Source organism: Choristoneura fumiferana, chromosome 4 (genome assembly GCF_025370935.1).
Source record: "Choristoneura fumiferana chromosome 4, NRCan_CFum_1, whole genome shotgun sequence".
In the NCBI taxonomy this organism is placed as follows: domain Eukaryota; kingdom Metazoa; phylum Arthropoda; class Insecta; order Lepidoptera; family Tortricidae; genus Choristoneura; species Choristoneura fumiferana.
In genome coordinates this window covers 5110477-5136475 of record NC_133475.1, presented here as the reverse complement: position 1 = coordinate 5136475, position 25999 = coordinate 5110477, and the positions used below count along the sequence as shown (strand labels likewise).

General features: G+C 42.2%; 1 protein-coding gene across 1 annotated transcript; it reads right to left on the bottom strand.

Moving 5' to 3' along the window:
- Positions 1 to 1368: 1368 nt before the first annotated feature.
- Positions 1369 to 24872, bottom strand: LOC141427312 (uncharacterized). The gene is made up of 18 exons (XM_074086642.1): positions 24732 to 24872; positions 24359 to 24538; positions 22608 to 22777; positions 20816 to 20967; positions 19395 to 19599; positions 18563 to 18804; positions 18277 to 18457; positions 17311 to 17460; positions 16546 to 16654; positions 15654 to 15799; positions 14733 to 14872; positions 14075 to 14275; positions 12536 to 12670; positions 12171 to 12295; positions 11272 to 11382; positions 10240 to 10325; positions 3988 to 4206; positions 1369 to 3606 (listed from the first exon to the last, which is right to left on the bottom strand). The coding sequence occupies exons 2-18, from the start codon at positions 24429 to 24431 to the stop codon at positions 3349 to 3351; spliced, it is 2703 nt and encodes a 900-aa protein (XP_073942743.1). The 5' UTR covers positions 24432 to 24538; positions 24732 to 24872; the 3' UTR covers positions 1369 to 3348.
- Between the last annotated feature and the right edge of the window lie 1127 nt (positions 24873 to 25999).

The window sequence follows — 25999 nt, the reverse complement described above, 5'->3', positions numbered from 1 at the left end:
TAGACATCCACCCGCTGCGTGCAAACCGCGTCCGCTAGCGTAGGTCCTTAGATGTTCACACCAATTTTGCCACCTCATTGCCCCGGGCGGGTGCACCACAGTTCATATAGAAACGTTCGAATTTCAATAACGATTTCCACGCAAGCGGGGAAAAGCGCTTTTCCACGCAGATTTCGAAAGAGCCTGCCTTTTCGAGCTAGTGAGGTGAAAACTATTGAAATAAATATAAAATACAAATACATATGTACTTCGCACTTCGCAAATTACACAAAACACACAAAAAAAACATTAAGTAGGTACGTACGTAGTAGTAGGTATTTGCGAAATCGCGAAGCGGTCTCAGCTCAGCATAGTGTTGGCCGTATTGCATTCTGATCTGATTGCATTTTTATGTTCTAGCGCGTGTTTACTCAAACACGAATATTATGTAGTTGGGTAGCTAAAATGTCCCCGTAACGCATGTTGACTTTACTGCGTAGGTGGATCCAACGAATGCCAAAACATAAGATTGTCTACCAACATCGACCTTTCTCTAATTAGGTGTTGCGTCATCAGCCGTCAAGCACGATAACATCAATGAATGAATAGAACTGAGCGTAATTGTACGCTTCGGATCTGGTCCTGGTTGCACGAAGGCGTGAGGTCGCCATTCGCCCTCATTTCGCAAATGTCAGGATCAAGGCCGCTTTATTGTGTATATATATAGTTGCGATATCGCCTTTTATTTACTAAAATAGAATTAAACTCTCCGGATCGATGTTACTTTGTCGATCCCCAACTTCTTGCCCCCTGCATTCACTGACTTCCCGCAAATTTCGCGATGTTATCTAAAACCGATGTTAAACGAATCTTCGAGCATAGCTCTCTCGCTACATATAACTCGTTGAGCGGTTCTGAACCTCTCCGATGAGCCACGTTGAAGAACTTTAGTACCTACTACTAGTTTTCTTAGTAATTCCTTTTCTTACACACACACACACAAACATCACGCCTGTATTCCCAAATGGGGTAGGCAGAGCACACGAAACGTTACCGCTACGGAGCCACTTTTAGCAATTTTCGGTTCCTTTTCTTCTGTACTAATAATTAATTAAGAATCTCGAAATGCTCTCTCATTCGACAAAAGTGTTGAGTTTAGTATTTGGGGAATAAACGTGCGTTGGAATATCGTTTATCTACGCATAGATTTGGTGAACAAAGAACTAGTAGGTACATACCTATATTGACATATGCTTAGCTATTATTATAGATTTTTTTGTAGGCGGTAGTAGGCAGGCATTCACTGGCGGACAAACCAAAACTTGGTTATTTATAGTTAAATCCATTCAGGTAAAAGTTTAATAAAACGATTTTTTTATTTGCGAATTTTATTTCCGTGGTAAATGTGGAATGAAAACAAATAATAAACGTGATCCAAACACCGGTCTTTTGCCATGAACTTCAAAACGTTTACGTTCCCAATAAAGGCAAATGACCTTGCAAGCCAAGAAATAATTTTAACAATTTGTAAACTTTTGCAAAAGTGCTTCAGAGATTTTCATTTTGAAAATGGTGGTATTTTTTCCAGTCTCCGGTTAGTATCTACTGACTTTCGCTTAGCTTTGCTTCTAACGTCATTGTCTCAAAGGCCTCATAGGTCCGTGAAATCGTTTTCAGGTCAGACTCTGCACCTTATACCTCGTAAGTCCTGTCATTTTTTACCATAAATAATCCTACAGACCGAGCCAAGGATTCTCAGTTTTAGAAATTGACCCCAATAAATTTAAATTTTATTTCTTTGAAAAATTTGTACTCCACATAGTACATTCGGTAGTTAATCTCACAATAGATTTGTACTTTATGAAGTACAGGAGGACTTACGAGGTTAACCCGATAATACCGTGATACAAACAATTTCCAACCGAAATAGATGCAACGATTATTTACCGAGCTTATTCCTAATCAATCTAATGACACTACAACCATTAGTAAATGGACTACACTATGAATGAACTTTCTTAATTGGCTCATAAGTAGTTGTTCACATAGCAAAATAGTGTTCAAAGTTAATTTAAATGGGTAATAAACACATTTATTATTTATTTATTATTTAGGTTTGCGTTGATCCCAAAGTGATACCTTATGCAGTACACAGGAAGACTTTTTTTCAATACAAAAATTTTAATTAGATTAAGTACACAGAAAGACAATCTGCATGCAGCTACAGGGCCGTAATTATGTAACTACATTCGAGATCAATGTGTTATTTACCCATTTAGTAGGTAAACCATGGTCTTCTGAAATTGACTAACGTGACGTGAAAACAAAAAGCACAACTGGCGACAATTTCCTGTCTTCTTAATAATTCTACTTGATATTGTAACCTCTCATTACTTAAACTAATTTCACAACAAGGCAGCTTAGGTCCACAAGTTTTATTATGTTTGAGCCATTAAGAAAGAAGTAATAACAAAAAATATGTCACACTAAATGCATGTTAATTAATAAAAAGCCTTACCTAGATCGTAACGAGAATCAACTCCTATTATATTCGTTAGGTAATACAACCGTTTGTTTCGATTTGCTTATGATCAAATGTCAATCATTAACGCAAACACCACAATATCAAAGTAATAAGTATTGATCGGTATAAATTAACTTTACGGTACTTTACTGTACCTATCTACCTACCGTTGGTAAGTATGTTTAGTTTTCCGGTTCCGTTCCTCGAATAGGTAGCTTAATCCTTCGGAATTTCGTGATGGGTACTAACCCGGTACATTTTTATTACGTAACGTATGGCATGTGTTTACAAAATGACATTAAATTTTATCAATTGTTATACGCAGGCTAAAGATAGGATAGAGTGCCTACCCCAAAAAGAAAAGTACCTAATTTTAATTGTAAATAGGTAATTTAAGTGTCGTCGACTTGTTTATCCTGTACACAAAAGAGAGCGCAGATAGTTTTTTTTTCCAAGTCATTTCCTTTTGACATTATTTCGCATAATCTTAAAGCAATGGTCGGGGGTTCTATTATTAAAGAACAAAAAGGTGTAAGTTGCGTGTGTTGTTGTAAATAACAAAATGTACCAAATCTGATGTAAATAAAGGACCACTGTTACTTAGTGGGCGAAATCGACTTGCGAGATTTATCTGAACTATATTAACATACCTACTATTAATATCAGGTGAAATTACATTAAAAGCTTTCAAGCGCAGTGTGATTGTGAGTTTCACCAGCTCCGGCCCTTTGGAGATTTTGTGTCATTGGAAATGAGGTATGACGTCCAACGTTCATCGTATATTGGTACACGTAAAGAATATGTAGAAGGGCAAAAGATAAATATAAAAGGTTATAATGCCATGACTAGAACTGAATGCGATAATGATGCGTCCGTTTATTATCTTTAGCGGACTCGGCGGAGCGTCGCCTGGCGGCCGCGTACACGGCTAACTTGGAGGGCGAGGGCAGGCTGGAGTCGCGGGGGCGGACCAGGGACTCGCGGGACTCCGCCGCGGGGAGCGAGGCGGAGGTCGGGACCGATGGCAGCTTGCGGACGGTGTCGTATGGCAGAGGCGAGCTGCGGGATGCCGTGGACGCGATAGAACCGGAGCCGTCAGAGTCCTGGAACAGAACGTAAAACAATGGTACGTTGATTTGCGAACATCATCATAACTATACATAAAATAAATTGTACAGACTCGGCAAAGTGCAAAGCGCAATATAATTAAATTAAAGACTGTCGATAAGTCAATGTCCGATCGGACCACGAGCCCTTACTCTCACTCCCTTTTACCTTCCTATTCAGTTATGTGCCTCTGCCTCTAGAACTTGACAAGTTTGTGTGTGACACTCGGCAGAACACTGTTGCAATCAGCATTTGCCGCACTTGTCAAAAAAAAATTAATAAGGGCAGCAGAGCCTTTCTGCGACAGGGTTCTACAGAGTGTTACGAACTTGCCAAGGTATAACAGCAATACCTCTGAGCTTTGTCAAGTAATGTACCTTTCTATTGTCCCTGTGGTCGAGCCGGTTGTACCGCGTGGTGTGTGTGGACGGCTTGCGCGGCGGGCGCGGCAGCGCGGAAGGCGGCGGCGGCAGGCTGGACGAGCGCGTCTGCTGCGAAGCCCGCCCTTGCCGTTCCAGCAGCAGCGCCTCCTCTCCGCGGCCGCTGTTGCCGCGCGCGCCCACAGTGCCCAGGCCAGGGAAGCAGCAGAGGCCTCGCTGTGGACGTAGAACGGCGGTGACAAGTCGAGAGGTGAGTTCTGGTTTGACCTCAGAGCAGCTTAAGGTGCGACCAAACCGCTGCTTAAAAAACGGTGACAGCACGGAATCGCAGTGACGCACCGTATGCGCACCTTTTTTTTGTATGCTTCCCACACCGCTGCTTAAAATACGCAAACGGTGCGGAATCGCAGTGACGGGCCGTAAACGACAAAACTTTTGTTCGGTAAAGTCCTGACGTTTACGGCACGTCACTGCGATTCCGTGCTTTAAGCAGCGGTGTGGAGAGCATGCGATAAAAACGGTGCGCATACGGTGCGTCACTGCAATTCCGTACCGTCACCGTTTTTTCAGCAGCGGTTTGGCCGCACCTTTAAATGAAGATGGCCCAAAACTCTTGATAATGCCTATATTTTTAATTGAGAGTTAAATAAATAAATAGACTTTATTTGTCAATAATACAAAGTAGTAGTTCACTGATTAACCTCTTCACCGCCAGTCATCCAGTCCTGACAACCAATGGAATGCCTCACACGCCACGGTCATCTATACATGCCCAACATTTAAATCGAAACTAATCCTTCTGCAATGGAATTAAAAATCAAGTTGATTTGTCGCTGGTTTTTCTGTGGTGTACAGAGCACGCCACTTCGTTTGTTTTGTGGCGGTGAAAAGGTTAATAATTGCCAGGCACCCGTAAGACGAGTGCCTACCAATGAAATACATTTTACTAAATAAATCAACAATGTTTTTTCGGTATTAATTAGGTAAATCGGGTAACTAACTAAAAAATATTAATTCTTAACTGTTTTGAAAAAATACTTAAATGGAGATTGTCAAATTAAAAATAATTGCCTAATACGGCTATCACATTACTTACACATATCGATACAATAATTATAGATTAAAAAACATAGTTAACGAGTTAATCGACCTCCACAATAGAACAATAGGCACAGTCAAACACACGCAATTAAAACTAATTAGTAATTCTTACCTCATTAAGGCAGCCGCTGGCCGGAAGATAGTTACAACTTGCTCACTCAGATGTAGGTGCTCTAGATAGAGCCAACGGACGTATTTTTATTCAACTTTTTAGACAACTCTGTATGCTGCGATTTGAGATTATTTTATTGAGTTTGCACGAATATCCAAAACAAAACAAGGGTATATTATTTAGCATGATCTGTAATTTGTTTTAGCACTTTTCATTTTGATAGCTGTTAATTTTGCCAACATGTTTTTAGTGACACTTATTCGTGCTGCAAGTTTTGCATTCACTGCCGGAAACACGTATAATGCGTTTTCATGGCAATCGCCCAGTGCCACTGTCATAGAAATGATTTGAACGCATATAATTATAAGGAACGAATGCGTTATGGGCATAGCTTAGCGTGCCATTTAGTATAGTTTTAAACCCCAATAGATAACATTATTCTACCGTCTATTTTTAAAATGCCGATACCAATTGCATTTGACGTGATTGAATGGAATCCCATTGTGGCATAGAGGGATATTTAAAAAAAAACATCAATCTGTTTCAACTAGCAAAAAATTACACTGGATCGTCAACTCGAGACCAAAAGCAAACATTCGTTTCTTGTGTTAATGAAGCTCACACTTCACGCTTGAATTAGGGTTTGATAATTATTGGTACTTTACTAACACAGGACTTGGGTTTATCAGTTATCGGAAGGTATTGTATACACACGCTTGTCAAACAGCACAGCTTCCATGCTATTGTCGTGAACTTTATGATCTTTCGCTGACACCCACTAGCACACCTTTGCTGCTGACGTTTGAAGTTATCGGTTTATGTTAATTCGTTATATATCCATGGTTCATACAACATGTTTATACTTCAGTACTATCACTAGGTTAGGAAGCCATAAAGAAAACCACAACAAACAAAACATGATATTTATTCTAGTACATGCTCTTAAAAAAATACGACAAAATACAATGATTACAAAATATCTTATAAAAATATTCAATCTGTATACAATCTAGCATTAGTAAAATATTAGTATCTAAAAATATTACTTATGCTTTAAGCCTCATAAGCAACGCTTAATTTTGAAAAGGGCGTATTCACTGAAATATGCTTTACTATCAGATTGATGCATGTTTTGCTTCGTACCATATATTCGTCTTTAGAGTATATAAAGGCGAAACAGGTATCATACAAACGTGAAAAACAATACGAGCGATAATAGCACTTACATCTTAATGTCTACGAAAATAAATAAGACTGAAATTGTTTACGAATACTCGAACTTTATAAATATACTGATATTCGTTCGGAACGAAAACCTTAATTAATTCACGATTTAAGTTTAAATATTTTACAAAAACACGAGTCCCAAATACAACAATGTTATTCTAACTTTGGTATAATTTTGTGGCAACACGCTTTTGTTCTGACAACATCAAAATACAACTAAAAAACAAAGTTCGCTGAGGCTGCCTAGATCTCTTCCTGAGCAAACTTCGAGGATTATAACTTTTCCAGCCGATATTACAGCTGTGGCTTATCAAATCTACAATTGACAATAAGTAACTGAACAGCTGAAGTGCCTTAATATCTACGCAAGGCTCTATTATCAAAAAACTTAGCCTGTGTGAATTTTATCCTGCTCTTCAACTCTTTAGCTACTTACGCACTGTAAATCGCCAAACTGCGAGACTAGGGAACCTATATTAGTGGAGCCGAGAACTAAATATCATTTTAGAGATTCTAAACACAATATTGGCACTTTATTAAAACATCTAAAGGTACTTTGTTGTAAATAACGATATTGCTTATTTTTTAATGTTTGGCACTTTCAAACATAGGTAGTTTCTAATCGAAAACAAAGCAAAACACTAATTTAGGAGTGACAGTTGAATGTCACACGCATGTTGCGTTTATTTTCAACTAGACTATTGCTAAATTATTGAACATTAGACAGTTTGTTAGAAAGCGTTAGATGATGGTCACGTCAAGTCTTCTAAAATCACACTGAACACGAAAAAAAGCTGTGACAGTGAAGGAATGTACCACAGGTACAGAAGGAATGTAAGAAAGGTACAGTCTATCAGATGAAACAAAGGAATGTTCGTCCTGTAAAATACTTGGAAATGAATTAGCAACGATTCCTACGTACGAATAGCCGACATTAAGGGGCTGTTTCACCATCAAACAAACAAATTATTCCAATTACTCTTAGGGACTGTTTCACCATCCATTGATTAGTGTTAACTGACGGTTAAATGTGATGCCGTCTCCGTCTATTCGAACAAAACAAATAGAGACGGCATCACATTTAACCGTCAGTTAACACTAATCAATGGATGGTGAAACAGTCCCTAAGAGTAATTGGAATAATTTGCTTGTTTTTTTTCGATCTCAAACAAATGAAAATGTAAAACTATTTTTAGTGCACTCAAATGCCTAGAGAAGAGCACTAGTGTTCACCTACTATTGGTGTCGCTCAATTGTTTTCAATGTTTTTTTTCATAGATCTGGCCACGCCAGTAGCACCTTTTAGCCCCACACACCGCGTTCTGTTGTTACTTACTTGATACTAGTTATTGCAAATCTCCTGACCATGCTTTGACTCACTAAACCCTCTAGCCTTTTGACTCTAATGAATGATGTACTATGACTTTTATGAGTTTCAAATAACATAAAGGATTACCCCTTTATTCATAAACGACAATCAAACCTATTTTAGTTAAAATGCCGCTAAAATTCGTTTCTCCTTATCTGTCACTTCGACATTTGTATTTGTTAGAAAGGGACAAAGCATTTGTTAGTTAACATAGGCTTGTTAAGTTTTATGAATAAGGGGGTAAGATTTGCTGACAATTTCACTAGCTTTCTGTCAATTTTAGAGTTGCCAGCTGTGCAAATGTGTACCTAAAAAGATAGAGCCAGTTGGTTTCGGAATTTCGTTTTAACCGACGTAAAAAAAGGAGGTTCTTAATTAATTTCTGTGTTTGTTTTGTCAATTAACAACGCTGACGCATTTGTCCACCAACACATTTTTACCCGACTGCGAAGAAGGAGGGTTATGTGTTTGACCCGTAGTATGTATGTCTATTCCTATGTCATCTCGTAACTACTCAACGGCTGAACCGATTTTGATAAATGATACGTTATTGGATTTGTCTTAATGACGCGAGTGACACTGGGTACATGAAATTCTTAAAAAAGGGGGGATTTTTAGCGCCAAATTGTGACTTTAAATATTTTTTTTATTCAAACCTATCGAGTAGGGTATCAAAATGAAGGGATTTAAAAACAGATTACAAAAATATATACAAGTCATGTGATTTTATTTACCGTTTCCACAGAAATATCAAAAAAGTATGAAATAAAACAATAAATTTAAAAAATCAAAACCCGACTGACTGCGTTAAAAAATAGTAAAAAGAAGAATACAAGACATGGACTTAGTGGTCTAGAACTCTGTTAAGTAGCTAACTTGAACTTAGAACAACTACTACTAACCTAAATGGGTCCCGACTGTTGAAGTTCAAGTTAGCTACTTAACAGAGTTCTAGACCACTAAGTCCATGTCTTGTTTTCTTCTATTTAGTATTATTAACACAGTCGGGTTTTGATTTTTTAAATTTATTGTTTTATATTTAGGCGAATCCATGCGGTCATGCCGTTCACAAAATTAATGTTCGTTCAAAAACAAGTTCGATTCGTAAAATAAACCTCCTTCTTCGCAGTCGGGTAAAAAGAAGCAAAGTTACAAAAATGTTACAAACTGGCAAGATTTGGCACTAGCAGTGACGTCGTCAACAAGTCAAATTCTAATGTTATTTGAAAATGTATAGCAAAGTTTGATAACATGTATTTTAATGCCAATTAGGCACGCGTTTGAACACAATGACGCTTGATGTTGGGTGGACACAAGGTCTAAAATAGAGCTTGCCTGAGGGTATGTTTGTACAGCACTACCACAAATATAAGTTACATCGACTACCTTCGCGGAGCAAACGGATGATATCAAATGTCAAATAAGGCTGGGTTCACACACGGCGCAGTCCTGCACGGTTTTTTATCGTACACGTTTTATCGAATAAGTAGTGGCATATAACTTTGTGTAGAACCGTCGTTTATACGTCGACGTACCCAGCCTTAATTCTAACATGAGAACCAATCCAATAAAACGTTGCATTACGCGTGAAAAATTCAATACACAATAACACCTGACGCGCCTGCGCCGAACAAAATGGCTGCGCCATTGCGCGATCCTTTTTAATTTGTCTAATAACTGCTGAAGATTTTATTCGCAACAAGGCACTGCCTTACATATAATAAACTAACCCGTTTTCGCGACTTCCAATAAAATATCATCTCAACTTCAGTTAATACAAAAAAAAAGAAGATAATAATAATAATAATAAACCTCTGGGCTGGGAATGAGAAGGCTAGAGCTGTAGTTCTCACGCGGGCCCAGTGCGGATCGGAAACTTCACACACCGTTTTGAATTGCTTCGCAAGTGTGTGCAAGCAAGTTTCCTCAAAATATTTTCCTCCACCCTATAGCTCGATTTTACGCCGTTGCAACTTGTATTTATGGTATGGTTAGGGCCTCCCCAGTAGCGTAGCTACCGGAGAGCTAGACGGGGTAGTGCCCCGAGGCCCCCAAGCTCAGGGGGCCCCTCGAACTCTGACTTACAAACGAAAGACGTCGATCGACTCGGCCCACGCATAACGACGTGTACCGACGGGGCGCCGTCTTTTTCAGTCTTATGGTGTGGATATTACGCGGTTTTTCTTCCGCTAAACCCGAATCCGCGTAAATAGATGTGGGACAGGTGTGTGGGGGGGGGGGGGCAGACCCATAGTTCCCTAACGTTGTATCTACTTTTTCTTACATTGCATAGAAAAGTGGATACTTATATCACGGCACCGACTGCACGTGCGACTGTGTGTATGTACTCGTAACTACGTGAGTGATTGTGTGTGTGTGTATGTCAGTAGTAGGAGGCATGCGGGCGGTCGGCGGGGTGCGGCGGGGGCGAGTAACTCACGGCCGGCACGGGCGGCCGCTCCAGCCGCGACTCGAGCGCCGCTAGCTGCTCGTCCAAGCGAAGCGAGGTGCTATCGAAGCCACAGCCTGAAATTAAATACGTTACTAAAACAATCTAGTCAACTACAACTTTTACCACATGAAAATCTTAAAAATGTTAAAAAAAAATCTTTAATTTCGTTGAGCAAGCGTATTACTAATAAAAATAAGTTTTTGTTAAAAATGTAATTTTAATACACGCTCTTTTGTTGGCTGTACTTGCATTTTCATCTAAACTACATTTCCCTACCAAATTTTAAGTCCACGCCATTAACCATTGAAGAGTTTCGTCCACGGAGCCGATCCTGGGCGGACTTTCAGGATGTCCCAACTAACACGAATGGATTAAATGATCGAGTGAGTGAAAGTATCAGCGTGTTAACTATTTGAATACATTCACACAAATTTATAAATATCATACATCTATAAATATCCAAGTGACGTTACTTTCGTTCAATCCATTCGTGCCAGCTCTTGTGAATAGCCAAGTACAAACATACATAGCAAATTAAATAAAAAATAAAAGCATGTTTAGACGACTGGATGGCCAAGTGGTTAGAGAACCTGACTACGAAGCTTGAGGTTCCGGGTTCGATTCCCGGCCGGGGCAGATATTTGTACGAATAATATGAATATTTGCTCTTGGGTATTGTATTTAAGTATATTGTATGTATATCCGTTGCCTAGTATCCATAGTACAGTCACCAGCATTAATATCTGCCACAGCGGAGCGTGCAAAAATGACACGCCCTTCTGACCCTAGAAATATAGTCGTATCAGATATTTATGCACGCTTCTTGTGTCAGATATTGGTGCTGGTGACTGTACAAACTTTGCTTAGTTTGGGACTAGTTCAATTGGTGTCAAGTGTCCCATGATATTTATTTAGGTAACAAATAATTTTTAAGGTACAGTCAACAAAAAAGGTTATTGTTGTTTATTCGTCAACTGAGGCGTAGCAGGAACATGTTAGTGTGTACAGGTGTTTGCATACCGCTGCAGTTCTCCTGCGGCGAGTAGTTCCGCCGCGCGAGGTGCCGGTAGCGCGCCGGCACGCCGCCCACGCCCTCCGCCGACGAGAACGACGCGCCCGACGACAGCCCCACTGACACCGTACAACAATACATTACTGCAGAGACCAGGAAGTGAGCCGTCCTGGACGAGTACAGGTTTGATACGAGTCCAGGATGGCGATTACTGGTCGAAGATTGTATAGTGCTTTCTCAAAAACGATTTTTTTTTACATAAAATTGACCGTGATTGATTGATAATGAAATCATGATGTGATGATGATAATGACGATGATAATGATAATAGTGATAATGATGGTGATGATGATGATGATGATGATCTCAACTCCTAGAAAAGATCTGATTCACTATTCGATTCTTTCGAGTGTTCATTTATTTGTCTACGCTCGGTTCGGTACCGAGGTACTGAAGTAAGTACCGATTTGTTATAATGACTTTTGAATTTGTGAATCACTTCGGATTATAATTACTACTTACTTACGTACCAACTCAGTGGAGCTGCTCTGACATTCGAATCATGCCATCCCTCTTTCTCTTTTAATAAATGAGCTGTATTAACTCGTGTTCACTCGCAAGTCGCACTGAATCGCCTCAACGTTCGGTAATAGCTAATGGCCTAGTGACACCCGAACCGAACGAACCTATCCAATCCGATGCGATGTGATTGAACGAAACTGAAGTGAGTGCTGAATCGCCGAACACGAGCTGCTCGATCCGTTTGGATAATCGGAGTTGAGTTCTTCGGAGTCGATAAGATTTGAAAGGAGTCGATAAGAGACTCCACTCCAATTGAGGATCGGACTCTTCAGATATCCGATCCGAGCGTCCGTCTCGGACTTAGCCGGCTATTTTCATTTCTTACCAAGTTCCTCGCGGCTAGAGTTGTTCCGGAGCGAAGCGCCGCCGTCGTACGCGCCGCTAGTATGCTTCTGTAGTACCTTGATCATCGCATTGCGCTCAGCCACTTTAGACTCAAGTTCTTTAACCCTGCAAAACAATAAATATAATCTTTATTATATTGTATATCTTAGTAGAGGGTTCCAATAGCGTATCAACTGATATCAGTTTCTTCAGCTTCAGCTGAAGTTAGCTTAAATTTTTGGAAAGTGTCTGTACGAAATTACATTTGAAAATGACCATGTGTTTTAGTGAATGAAAATCCGCATCAAGCATGCAGTGGCTGTATATGGGGTGATACTGAGATTATGTCCACAGGATTTCACCCACCTGCCCTCGAGGTCGGCCAGTTTTTTCTGCGCCGAGTGCAGTTCATCCATGTGCCGGATCTTCTCGTTCCGCGCCTCCGCCATGAGCCGCTCGGACTCCGCTGACGTCTTCTCCAGAGCTGCTATTTTCGCGTCCCTGGGTAAATTTCATTAAGTTAACGAAGATCCGGTTAGACCCATTCAAATCGATTCGTTTCAAATGCACAATTTTAGAACTTTTCTAAATTCTCTAATTTACATTTGACACCGTTTTTTAGTCTTATTTCATATTCAAGCGCCATCGCACTCACTTGGGTATCGCCTTTCCAGGTAACTTGGCGCACTCCCCTCCAGCGCCAGCCCGCTGGTCGCGCCGCCTGGTGCCCGCACTCACTTGGGTATGGAGGCGGCGGAGACGGCGGCCTGGCGCAGCGCGGCCTCCTCCAGGTAGCGCTGCTCCCACTTGGCGCACTCCCCTCCAGCGCCAGCCCCGCTGGTCGCGCCGTGGTGCCCGCACTCACTTGGGTATGGAGGCGGCGGAGACGGCGGCCTGGCGCAGCGCGGCCTCCTCCAGGTAGCGCTGCTCCCACTTGGCGCACTCCCCCTCCAGCGCCAGCCCCGCTGGTCGCGCCGCCTGGTGCCCGCACTCACTTGGGTATGGAGGCGGCGGAGACGGCGGCCTGGCGCAGCGCGGCCTCCTCCAGGTAGCGCTGCTCCCACTTGGCGCACTCCCCCTCCAGCGCCAGCCCCGCTGGTCGCGCCGCCTGGTGCCCGCACTCACTTGGGTATGGAGGCGGCGGAGACGGCGGCCTGGCGCAGCGCGGCCTCCTCCAGGTAGCGCTGCTCCCACTTGGCGCACTCCCCCTCCAGCGCCAGCCCCGCTGGTCGCGCCGCCTGGTGCCCGCACTCACTTGGGTATGGAGGCGGCGGAGACGGCGGCCTGGCGCAGCGCGGCCTCCTCCAGGTAGCGCTGCTCCCACTTGGCGCACTCCCCCTCCAGCGCCAGCCCCGCTGGTCGCGCCGCCTGGTGCCCGCACTCACTTGGGTATGGAGGCGGCGGAGACGGCGGCCTGGCGCAGCGCGGCCTCCTCCAGGTAGCGCTGCTCCCACTTGGCGCACTCCCCCTCCAGCGCCAGCCCCGCTGGTCGCGCCGCCTGGTGCCCGCACTCACTTGGGTATGGAGGCGGCGGAGACGGCGGCCTGGCGCAGCGCGGCCTCCTCCAGGTAGCGCTGCTCCCACTTGGCGCACTCCCCCTCCAGCGCCAGCCCCGCTGGTCGCGCCGCCTGGTGCCCGCACTCACTTGGGTATGGAGGCGGCGGAGACGGCGGCCTGGCGCAGCGCGGCCTCCTCCAGGTAGCGCTGCTCCCACTTGGCGCACTCCCCCTCCAGCGCCAGCCCCGCTGGTCGCGCCGCCTGGTGCCCGCACTCACTTGGGTATGGAGGCGGCGGAGACGGCGGCCTGGCGCAGCGCGGCTTCCTCCAGGTAGCGCTGCTCCCACTTGGCGCACTCCCCCTCCAGCGCCAGCCCCGCTGGTCGCGCCGCCTGGTGCCCGCACTCACTTGGGTATGGAGGCGGCGGAGACGGCGGCCTGGCGCAGCGCGGCCTCCTCCAGGTAGCGCTGCTCCCACTTGGCGCACTCCCCCTCCAGCGCCAGCAGCCGCTCGTCCCGCTCCCGCAGCTGTCGCCGCAGCTCCGCCTCGCCGCCCGCGCTGCCCGCGCCCCCCGCGGACCCCGCGCCGCCGCAGTTGCACTCGCGTTTCCTACAGCAACAGAACTTTGTTAGTCAAACGTGTGTGATGGGCAGCGACGAGGATCAACATCAAGAACGCCCCGTGAGCCAGGTCTATGCGTCGTACACGCCGCACGAAGTGGTGGGCCCTAATCCCCACCACTCTCAAGCAGTAAAAGGCGGCTCGCAACCGAAGCGTGGAATCTCGCTGGCGGTTAAAGAAGAAATACCGGACTGAACTCAGGACACCAATGGGACCACCAGCCCGCGACCCAACCCCATTGACCCGGTCGGCCCCTGATTTCTCTGAAAGGGACGAAAAGCCCAAACGGCATCCCCGCCCCTTGCTAAAGGGGTCAAGATTACTACTCGATCGAGCGTACAACTTTCTTAGGACAATAGCCTTGTTTTCACTTGTGCACACCACAGCACTGAAGACCGGAGTTCTTAGTTCACTCTCACGTCATATCCCTTTGGAGTCCCCTCACCTGAGAGTCTGCAGTTCCTTCTCCAGCTGCGCGCGCAGTTTCCGCTCGGTGTGCTCGCGGCGGTCGGACGCTTGTTGCAGGGACGCCAGCGCGCGTTGGAGGCCCATCACGCGCTCCACGTACCCACCGGCGTGCCGGCACTGAGACAGAACAAAGTAAGCCGTTTTAAAAATACCTACTCCAACCTCGTTTTGTCATGAGCCTATATAGATGACTGATATGATACAAGTAGAAAAACGTTCAATCTCAAAAATAAAAATGTTTTCTATTGAGATAGTCTGCTTGTGACTCAACTTTCATACGAAACTAAAAATATTTTTTCTAATTAAATATTTTCCATCAGTATCTTATAATATGAGTAATCAGTAGCCTTCATGTAGGTTGAATTATAGTGCAGATTTTTAACACCATGTATGTTTCAGTGGGACCACTGGCTCAGGCACTATACTATACCTAGTGCCATCCACGAAGACGCGGGATTTTGACAAAATTAGACATTAATGATATTGTAATAAGAACCACGGCACGCGTCATCGTGAATGAAAATTTTTATCACTTTAGTCGCCGACCAATCAATTTTCCATACTAAATAAGTTTCTGTTAACAAAAATCTTTTTTAATACAAGCTTTTTATGCTGACTACTTGCATTGTCATCTAAACTGCATGTATTGTACCAAAATTTCAAGTCGGTACTATGAACCACTGAAGGAGTTCCCTCCTGCGGAGAGGATCCCGGCAGAACCACCAACATGTCACTAAGACTATTGTAACCAAATTTAAAGACAATCAGCTGGAAGTAGTGGGTCAAATTTAGCTTCCATCCAAGATTTGACGCAATTCCCACGCGGACCCAGTATGGATTGAAAACTTCAGTCCAGTCAAACTGCAGCAAGCACTGGCCTCGTCTAAGCCTAGCTTACCTCCTCCTCGAGCCTGACGACGTTAGCTTGCGCGTTGGTGAGCGCCGTGTCCAGTATGTCGATGTGTGTGCGCTGTTCCTGCAGCGTGGCCCGCTGCGCCGCCATCTCGATCTCTTGCCTCTCCTTCCCGCACGCCAGCTCCTTGTCTAAAACGGAAACAAATAAAATTACCACTAAAAATATTTTCGTAGACCAGAAGCCGTATTGTGCGCGCGGACGCGCGCGATCACATTTACTACTTATGTCCTTCTGCCTTCATTCATTAATTTCACCCGTGTGGTGTCGGGTTAGAATTACACCTCTCCATTTCTTTCGTGGATGTCGTAAGAGGCGACTGAGGATATAGGTTAAGGTATACCGTAGGCGACAGACTAGCAACCTGTCACTATTGTACCGTGTTTATCAAACTGAAAACCTAAAATTGCTAAAAGTGGCTCCGAAGCGGTAACGTTTCGTGTGCTCTGCCTACTCCATTCGGGAATACAGTGGTGACGTTTGTGTGTGTTCTGCCTTCATCCTATACCGTTTGACGGGAAGTAATAAATTATTTCAAAGGATTACAAATCAAATCACAGCTAGCAAATTAACAGTTCCACTGTCCCTCGCTTTCGCCACTGTCTTTGGTCGATACGCCCTTGTGTTACAGGTAATGCACAAGTGTACAGAATCATTCACTTCTGACGCCACGTAGACGTGGTGGAGCTAGTTTGACGATACATTACAAATAATGCACGGACAGTTAGTGTTAATGCGCGTTGCGTTGCGTCTGTTGGGATCCTATTTTGATGCACGATGAAAGAGATGCACAATATCGTTCCTAGCGTGAGCGACGAGATGCCAGTAGTGCAACACGAAAACGCAACGCCGCATAAAGTCCAGGCAAAGCACTTACTCTGTGCAATGAGCTGAGCAATAAGCATCTCCCGGTTCTGAAGTTCTTTCCGAAGCGCCTCCGCGCTGTTCTCGCCGTCCGTCCGTATGCCTTGCGAGAGTAGTTCCACCTGTAACATATTCCTCCTACATTAACAACACAATACAATACAATAAGGGGCTCTTTCACCATCCATTGATTAGTGTTAACTGGCGGTTAGGTGTGATGCCGTCTCTATTCGATTTGTTCGAATAGAAAACACAGGTAATAAAGATTTTCCAAGGTAAGCAAGTGGTAGGACCTTGCGGATTGCTACGACCATCTTACTCGCTAATCCTGCCTTGAAGCAGCAGCGCTTGCACTGTTGCGTTTCGGCGTGGAAAGTAAGACAGCCGGTGAAATTACTGGCACTTGAGGTATCCCATCTTAGGCCTCCAGGTTGGCAACGCATCTGCAATATCCCTGGTGTTGCAGATGTTTATGGGCGGTAGTGATCTCTTACCATCAGGAGACCCAAGTGGCTCGTTTGCCATCCAGTTGAATGTTAGAGTTATTTTGGCAACATTCTTTAAATTCTTTATACAATGATGAATTTTTGCTTTAAAAGGTACATTCAGCCGTTATTCAGTGTTAATTTGTTCTTTATAAAGTCCGCGAGGACTCACTAGGCTATATAATATTCGCCTCGGCCGGCTTTTTAAACGGACTCCCAAGCTCATCCGTTCAATAAACCCATACTCTGGCAACAATTACCAACTTCCTTGCCTAGGCATCAATGTTACCAACCTGTTGTTTGAGCGCGCGATTCAAGTCGTGCAGGCGTCTCGCGTCGGCCTGCAGGCGCGTGCGGGCCGCGCGTTCCAACCGCTCGCGGCGCTCGCACGACCCCACCAGCTCCTCGTGCGCGTGCCGGACTTTCTCTACTTCTTCCTCCAACTGTAACATACCAATATTGTCTCACTCTACTGACACGAGAACATATGTAGATACTCAACCAACATAGAAAAGTTGAAAACCGCCCGGCATTGTCATTACAAAGTTGAATATTCCAAAAACAGCTGAACTGATTTTAATTAAATATAGCTAAGTACCATTACAAGCAAACTCGTTTTCTCAAAATAATAGAACCGCATTGAAATCGGTCCATCTATTTAAGAGCTACGAAAGCCACAGACCGATAGATGGGCAGCTCATAATCACCTCTCTCTTTTTGAGTCAGGGACTAAAAACAAAACAAAAATAAAGCTGGCTCGTTAGCCATGATCAGGGTTGATCATTATCAATCCTCATCAGTTTGTGATGCATGCTTTCACCACATGCAAATTGAAGGTGAAAACAACCGGAGTGATATGCTAGATTGTACAACAAGAGCATGAAACGAGCCATTTTACCTGAGATGTTCATAGTGGTTCACATAGATACGTCGAGGAGAAAATGGGTTAAATGCTAGAGTTTTACACACTGTTTTTCACTTAGATTGCGAGGAGATGTAATAGCAACAGTGGAATTGTTCACTTGCTATATAATTACACATTTAGTTTTGTTTATTTATTTTGATTGATTTGATTGATTTTTACTTTTATATAAATATATAAAGGTAAAGTTATATATCACTATCTCGTATAGTGAATATGTATGGGAGTATGAGACATAAATTTTCACCTACCGACTGATGGCGAACAGCCATGCATGTCCCATGCCCATTACGTACAGGGTCAAACCAAATGCCGTATAAAAAAGTGTGGCACCGACCCGGTTGGTTTTGGAGACGCGCTCGCAGGCCTCGGCGAGCTGCCGCTTGAGCGCGTGGTTCTCGGCGCCGAGCGCGTCGAGCGCGGCCGCGAGCGCGTCCTCGGGCTCCGTGAGCGAGCCCTCGCCGCCCGAGCACCAGCCGCTCGACTCAGAGCCCCCGGGGACGGCGCGGACGCCCACGCTGCAACGCGACAAAGTCTAAGTCAAAGAGGATGTGTAACTGAAGCGTTTCTATTGATTCATGATCATGAGTTGCTCAGTACATCCGCTATACATATCAACTTACCCAGTCAGATCCGGCTGCGACCTCGACAAACTAAGCTTTTCCTTGCTCAGCTTCTTAGGCTTCCCCTTGGGTTTGCGGTCCTGGGGCGCGCGGGGGGAGGCCGGCGGCGTGGTCCCGCGGGGGGTGGGGGACGCCGCCACCTCCTTGGCGAGGTGCTTCAACACTGACGACTGGTTCAAAAAGTCGTCCGGGATTTCGTTTATTTCCTGAGGATTGTTGATTTGATTTAAGGGTTGCGGTGACTGGAAGAGGCAAGATTTTGGTTAGTGAAAATGACGTTTCATAATACACACGTGAAGTAAATTTCTGATATATAAATACAAAGCGTGCGATAAATAAGAACATCATCTGTTACACGACAATTGGGTTGTTGACGACACCATTTGATATAGTTTTTACGACCCGTTAAAACATTTCTTATAGCAATGGCAAATTGTGATGTCAGTTATTTAACGTTTCTTATTAGAGTTGGGCCTTGGAACTTATTTAGTCAACGGCATCAACTACACAATTCACAAAGATTTGTAAATAATAATCATTAATACCGAAAGTCTATTCTCCGGAATCTGGATTAGAAGGCAACAACATGTTGCAAAATGTGATAGCATGACACAAAATGGAGTCGTCTTGTGTGAATAGAGCCTTCTTTAGATGGTGCGAGAAATAACGTGCGCGTGTCTTTCTATACATTCATTCATAAATGCGCAGCTACGTCTTTAGAAGATCACATACCTAGTTCTCACACCATCTAAAAGGGGCTTGGTCTCTCCATAGTAATTTTGACTTTTGACTACCATTTTTATCACCAGTATTTTTTCGCCACAGGCCTTACCTGAACTCCATGGTCAGGCGGACTGGTGTAGATCCTCTGGCCGCCTATATCAATGTAGTTAGCAGTCGTAGTGACTGCCTGCTCCTTATGAACCTTGGGCAGAGGTATCCCACTTGGTTTCTTCGGTTCGTTTTTCTTCAAAGTGTGGTAAGGGGAGGACTGAGTGGTCGTGTGCTTTACTTCACTGCTGGTTCGTTCGTGCTCTCTAATAAAAGGAGAGAAACATTTAAATAAGATAATAATTTAGTATGGGAGTGTTCGGAAAAGTATGAGAAAGTTTGAAAATAACAAGAACCAGAATACATTTATAGTCAAAATACCACAAACGGGACTTATCGTATCACGCTTACACACACGGGTAATATTCTGAGTCTACTCGTGACCACGGCCACTGTAATGTGGTCGTAACTTCGAGGTAAATATTACTCGTGTGTGTTAGCGGGAGAAGTCCCGTTTGTGGTATTTTGTCTATGAGTGAAAATCGCGAAAGTTTAAAATGTTACAGAATAAATTTAATGGTCATTTGACACAATATAATTTTCGAACAAAGTATTATCCAAACGAACTTTTTTTGATTGTGTATACTGTATACTACAGGTTGGTTTAGGTTAGCTTGAGTTTATTTATAGGGCACACACACTACGGAAAATTCTAACGATCAGACTGCACCGTCCGACCGGTGCCGTTTATAGTATCATGTGTGTGAGAAAATTCGACAGTTATGAACATTTTTTTAAAACAGTGCCGTCAAACAGTATCAAGTATCAAAATTGGAATAGATAAGTCAAGCAAATAATTAAACCCACAACCGCTATTGCGTCGTCGTTCGCCATTGGAACTGAAATGAAGATCGCTACGATAAATTGTAGGGTGTGTGTGGGCTGCGTGGCATAAGAATTTACGATATATCGGACCGAAGAAACGGTGCAGTGTGGCCTGGAATAGTATAGACTATACTACCAAGTGCAAAATTCGAACACCGTGTCTTGCCGGGACCGGGATTTACGCTAATATTATTTAATACGAGAGTGAGAGGGACGGTACGATAAGAACTTCGATTTTCGAATTTCGTAGTAGCCCAGTGATCGTAGGATTTTTCGTAGTATCTGTGGGCCCTATTAAGGTGCCGATACACTATTTAAAACCCGACGCCACGACACGCGTGCACACGCGTTTCAGCATTTATCAGTCCCATATATTTACTACTAGCTTTTGCCCGCGGCTTCGCCCGCGTGGAATTCGATCCGCCGCTCCGGCGTGAAAGACGGACAAACACACACATTTTCGCATTTTTAATATTAGTATGGATGGTCAGGTGCAGATAGATACATGCGTCCGACGACGTGGCGTGGCATCGCGTTTTTAACCCCCGACGCAAAAAGAGGGGTGTTATAATAGTATGTTTCCGCCTTTAGACTCACCGGATAGGCGTGGGGCGCAGCGGCCACGAGTCGTCCTGGCTGTGTATGATGAGCGTGTTGTACGACGACGAGGACACGTCCAGCGAGCTGCGGTTGCTGTTGCCGCCCACGGACTCCTTTAGAGAGTTGCGGTTGCTGCCTGGTACGCTCTCCTGGATATTACAAATTTATAAATAAACAGCGGCAAAAAATTGGTCCTCAAATCTATGCAGCAATAGGTAATTTTGTATGTAGGGTGGGCCAAATTTGGTGATGCTGAGTATAGGTAGTAAAGCCTATTTGTAACTTATGTTCTTGTATGAAGATTACTTTTCCCCAGCGATCTTTAAAGGCCTCCGTTAACTCGCGCGAGTACACGGCTTGGCGGCCGCGCGGCGGGCTTTTTCAATAGGTTTCAGAGCCACCTCACGCAGTGCTGCTCTATTAAATGACATGAAACACACCGCGACAAGCCAAGCCGTGCACCCGCGCGTTATCGGAGGCCCTTAGGGCCACTTGAACGGTCTTGGTTTAAAAAATTAAATCATTCACCGTGGGTTTTGACACTATTTAGTCCTGAGGCTAGCAGTTACACCGGGCTTATGCCACTAGCCATGGCCTGTACAAGCCCGCCTTAAGAGTTACCTACTCGTATAATCTTTTTAGGTATTGAGAAGGTTAAATTACACAATTGAGATTCCAAAAGATATAACGATATAATGATAAAATTGTGTACAAAATATAATATTAATTATGATTACTAAGTTGTATATATTGTTATCTCTTTTGGTCAAATAAATTATTTTGATTTTTTTTTTTTGTATAAAAACGTAAGGTTTGTTGGGCAAGGCGTAGCTTCTAAACATCAATGTAAAATTAAATCGAAATTTGATGCAGTACCTACACTTCAAACACCAACCAATGGAAACATTCATCAAATTCAATTAAAAATCCTGTGGCACATACACTGAACACGGTTTTGGTTTTAAAAAATGTATATTGCAGTTATATGGAGATGGTTTACACAAGTACATACTACAAGTACATAATGTACATTAGTAGGTACTGAGTTGGGTATAGGATACTATGCTATACATATGTTACAGTAAATGTGGTCATGAGAGGAATGTATCATTGTATCATCAACCTGTAGTGTAGGTATATTAATTACCACAACAGGGAAACAAAATGTGGTCAAATCAATATCGAATAAAATAACTAGTGTGAGAATGTCAGTGCTATCAATAAAAGTCACACACAAATTCATCACAGAATATATAAATACAAGCAACTGATCCAAAACAAACCATAGCAATATTGTAGTAGCGACTGAATAGCAGTAAATATTACAAGCCTAAAAAGTTTGTTTATAAAATTAAAACTTTTGCAACTTTAACGATTAAAAGGGTAAGAGACTCAGCAAACAATGGATAAAGTGTCTTAAGTTTTCAGATTTCATACTATTTATTTAAAAAAAATTTTTTTTTTCATATAATTAAATTAAGTATAATATATTCTTACTTTCTCACATAATTAACTACGGAACTCGCATTTTCACAATGGCCAGGTCAATTGTTGGCTCTCAAAACTGAGCTGACCTTGTGTTGTGTAGCCTCAATAAGAAAAAACTCATTTTAATTTAAGAGAAATTTCAAAGGAACCAGCACTTATGAAGAATCACAGACTAATTACTCACTAATCAGATTGCTGGTAGTAGAACCTTCTTTACAGTTGTGAATCGTTGGTTTCGGCAGTAATCCCATTTTTGTATGCCACCTTCCATCATAAAAAAAAGTATGAATTACAGAACTACCTTTAGCGAATTCCTGTTGTTGTTGTTGCTGGCACTCAGGTTCTCCTGTCCTTGGGGTTCCACGCGAGCAGTATGCCGCACCACATAGCGCTCCTCACGGGACAAATTCTCATTTGAAGTTGATACATCGGTCTCACTTCCAGACAGGCTTTGTAGGAAACCGCTTGGCACTATAAAAAATAGTAGGTAATATTGATTTTAAGGTTACTAATCATTATATTTAAGTTTTATTATCATAACTAATTTTAAAATCAAAGTCTTAGTTTAGTTCTTAGTCTTAGTTTAGGTTTTGGCCATGACTTTGTCTGGCAAGAATTTGTTCATTGTTATTCTTAGGTAGGATAAAATTAACCTATGTCTTTCCCAGGGCCTGAAACTATTTCTAGCTATAATAAGTTTCATTATTATAGAGATAGTTTGTGGTCATTATTATAGAGATTTTAACTTAGGGCTTCCAATACTCTATTTCGTAATTCCTTACTTGCCACCCTTAAATCACAATTTAATTATGGTCAGTACTTTTGCAGAGCTCCAGAGCTATATGCAGCAAAGCTCCGTAGCAAAAATTTTAAAACGAAGATTTCTAATTACGATGTTCCTAAAGACAAAACTGCGAAAATCAAAATTTATAATGTATGAAATTCCTAAAGATACATGTCTGATGTTCAGGTGACCCATGATTAAAATATCTAATGTACAAAACTACTAGTACATGAAAATCCTAATGACGTTCCTCTTACGTTCATTTAACCCATGCTTTTAACATGTCTTATGTACAAAATTCTAACAACATTTGTATTTTGTTCAGTTGACTTCAGCTAAAGCGTAGATATAGAGTAACTAAGTTGGCGGAGCTCCGCTGGGCAGAGCTCCTGTATCTGTGTAGATTGGGCCTTCAGCCCCATGCAGTACTAACATAACCTAACATTGTTATCGTGTTTGTTTTCTGTATTTGTAATGTTTTTTGACATAGATATTTTGCGTTTTCAATATATCAAATTTCGAAGTTCTGACATTAGATATTTTGTATATGTATAGGAATATTAATTTTCGAAAAGAAAGTCATTCAAATTCCAATGCATTAGGACCAGCATTTTTAGGAATTTCGAACATTATAAATTTTGATTTTCGTGGTTTTGTCTGTAGGAATATTGCACTTAGGAATATTGATTTTCAAAATTGTGCTATGGAGCCATGCAGCACACTTTGAGAATGGCTGCTCTCAGTAAACAAATGATGAAACTATGTGATTAAATAATGAAACCAATCCTATTTATCATAGCTTACATAGACATGTAAAAACATAATTAAAGGATATGACTACCTCACATGGCTTCCATAAAATAATAAAAAAAAAATGGTAGATTTATTTCCTTTAGGCTTAACTAAAAAATTACAACCAACATTTAGTATCAAAAACCTAAACTTAACAAAGATTTATATTTAGAATTACATAAATTACTTGTTGAAAAATTAAGCAATAAAAAAAGTGAATGTCCATCAAGTGAAAGTGGTTACTTTATGTTAATGTAAGTACATGATGTAATAATTATTTCAATTTACTTTCTACACATGAGATTGCAGTTTTAAATTTTAAAAAGGACAGTCATTGATCCATAAAAAGAAATATATTCAAACATAGCAATGCACCTTGCCTTCAGATAACAAGGACATTCAAGATCATATCAATTCTCTGATTCATAACTCTGGCATCTTGTTTAAAACAAGTTGCAAAATAAGTTAACACTCACCAGGCGGCTTCTGTGCCCTCGGAATGTTCTTCGTAAACGATAGGAACCGTCCTGTTGGTCGCATAGACCCCATATTCGCCGAGCAGTGTAACAACAGATTTCAAAATGAAATCATCTTGCACTGCAAACAAAGTTGTCCCTAACCGAGGCTACAGCTCTTATACGTTATCCATTGAGTATCTGAAAACCAAATAAGACACTCCTGTATAATAACACTGTTATACAGCATCGAAATAGAACACAATAAGAAGCAAAACGTCTGGACAAGGATGTCACATAACATCAAGATTATTTATAGTTCTAAGGAGAAGTTAAACACTGCATATTAATTACTATAAAGTTTTAAATTATATTTCTTGAAAATAGCACTCACAACGTCTTAGAGTCTAAAATATGCCTAAATTCTTAAACACATTGACCATATAAACTTTTGATGTATGGGGTCAGATCAGTTCTTAGAGATACCAACTGGAATTTTTAGAATTGACTATTTAAATTATCACTTCAAAAAATGTAAATAATGGAAAAATTAATTCAAATTTAAATAAAATTGTATTTTCGGCAGTAGAAAACATCAAAAAAAAACGGAAAATTTACTTTGTACTTTGTAATCATGACATGTTTGCATTGGAATAACTACTAATATAGTATTTATTTCACTTTTTGGCAACATTTACCGGAATGTCACTTCTTCACCACATTCTTGTCGTTCTGAACAGTTACCACTGTTTGTACATTTGCTTTTATGTAACTACCAAAAACTTTAAGTTAGATAAGTATCATAGTGTATTAATTTACTAACGTATAGTACAAACTTATTTTTTACTATATAACCTAGTGTTGCAAACGCAACTGTTTTTATTTTGTCATTTATGTTTTAAAATTACTTAAGCTGTAAAGTAAAATCAAAACGCACTACAGAAGTCATGACGTTAAAATATTGACCAATCACAGCTTCGCATTTACTAGAATATAAATAAAGCTATGTAACATCTCCATAGTCTAAAGTATGTCCTAGTAAAAAGCAAAGAGGTAGGAGATACAAGTCAAAAGACACACATCGCTTAAAATAAAACAAACAACCTCCCCTACTTAAAGGCAAATTAGGGTAGTAGGGGTGACACTCTTTCCCGGCCCGGATAATACCGGGATGGAAACACCAAACCTGTTTTTCGTTAACTCGCCCAAAGAAGCTCCAGTCAGCCGGGCTACTACGAAACTCGAAGTTCGTGTCGTGCGGTCCCTCTGACACTTATACTATTTAATACGAGAGCGAGAGGGAAGGTACGATACAAACTTCGAGTTTCGTAGTAGCCCTGCAGTTTCTATGGGCGTAAACACAAAAAACAGGACTAGTATTTCCATGTCGGTGTTATCCGGGCAGGGAAAGAGTGTCACCCCAAAGTAGTAGGGCGCGGCAAAGTAAATCATAATTTGATTGCTTAGCAGCGACATCTCTTGTCTGGGTGAGCGGTTGGTTTCGAAAGAGTGTGACGTCTCTGGATGAGAGCGGAACATAGATGTCGCTAGTGCTGCTGCATAAGTAGCGTAGTAGAAATAAGCAACCAGAGATATGTATGCATAGGAAAAATTCGTGTTTAGATTCCTGTCCAGCGGTGGTGTAGGGGTTATAGCACGCAG

What these genes read in the sequence shown, in the direction of transcription:
- LOC141427312 (XM_074086642.1), bottom strand. Translation starts at nt 24,431, where the DNA reads ATGGGGTCTATGCGACCAACAGGACGGTTCCTATCGTTTACGAAGAAC. An exon ending in GCCGCAGGAGAACTGCAGCG is followed by an intron (nt 10,326 to 11,271) that starts GTATGCAAACAC and finishes ATTTAATTTCAG; the next exon opens with GCTGTGGCTTCGATAGCACC. An exon ending in AGCGGCCGCCCGTGCCGGCC is followed by an intron (nt 4,207 to 10,239) that starts GTGAGTTACTCG and finishes CTACGTCCACAG; the next exon opens with CGAGGCCTCTGCTGCTTCCC.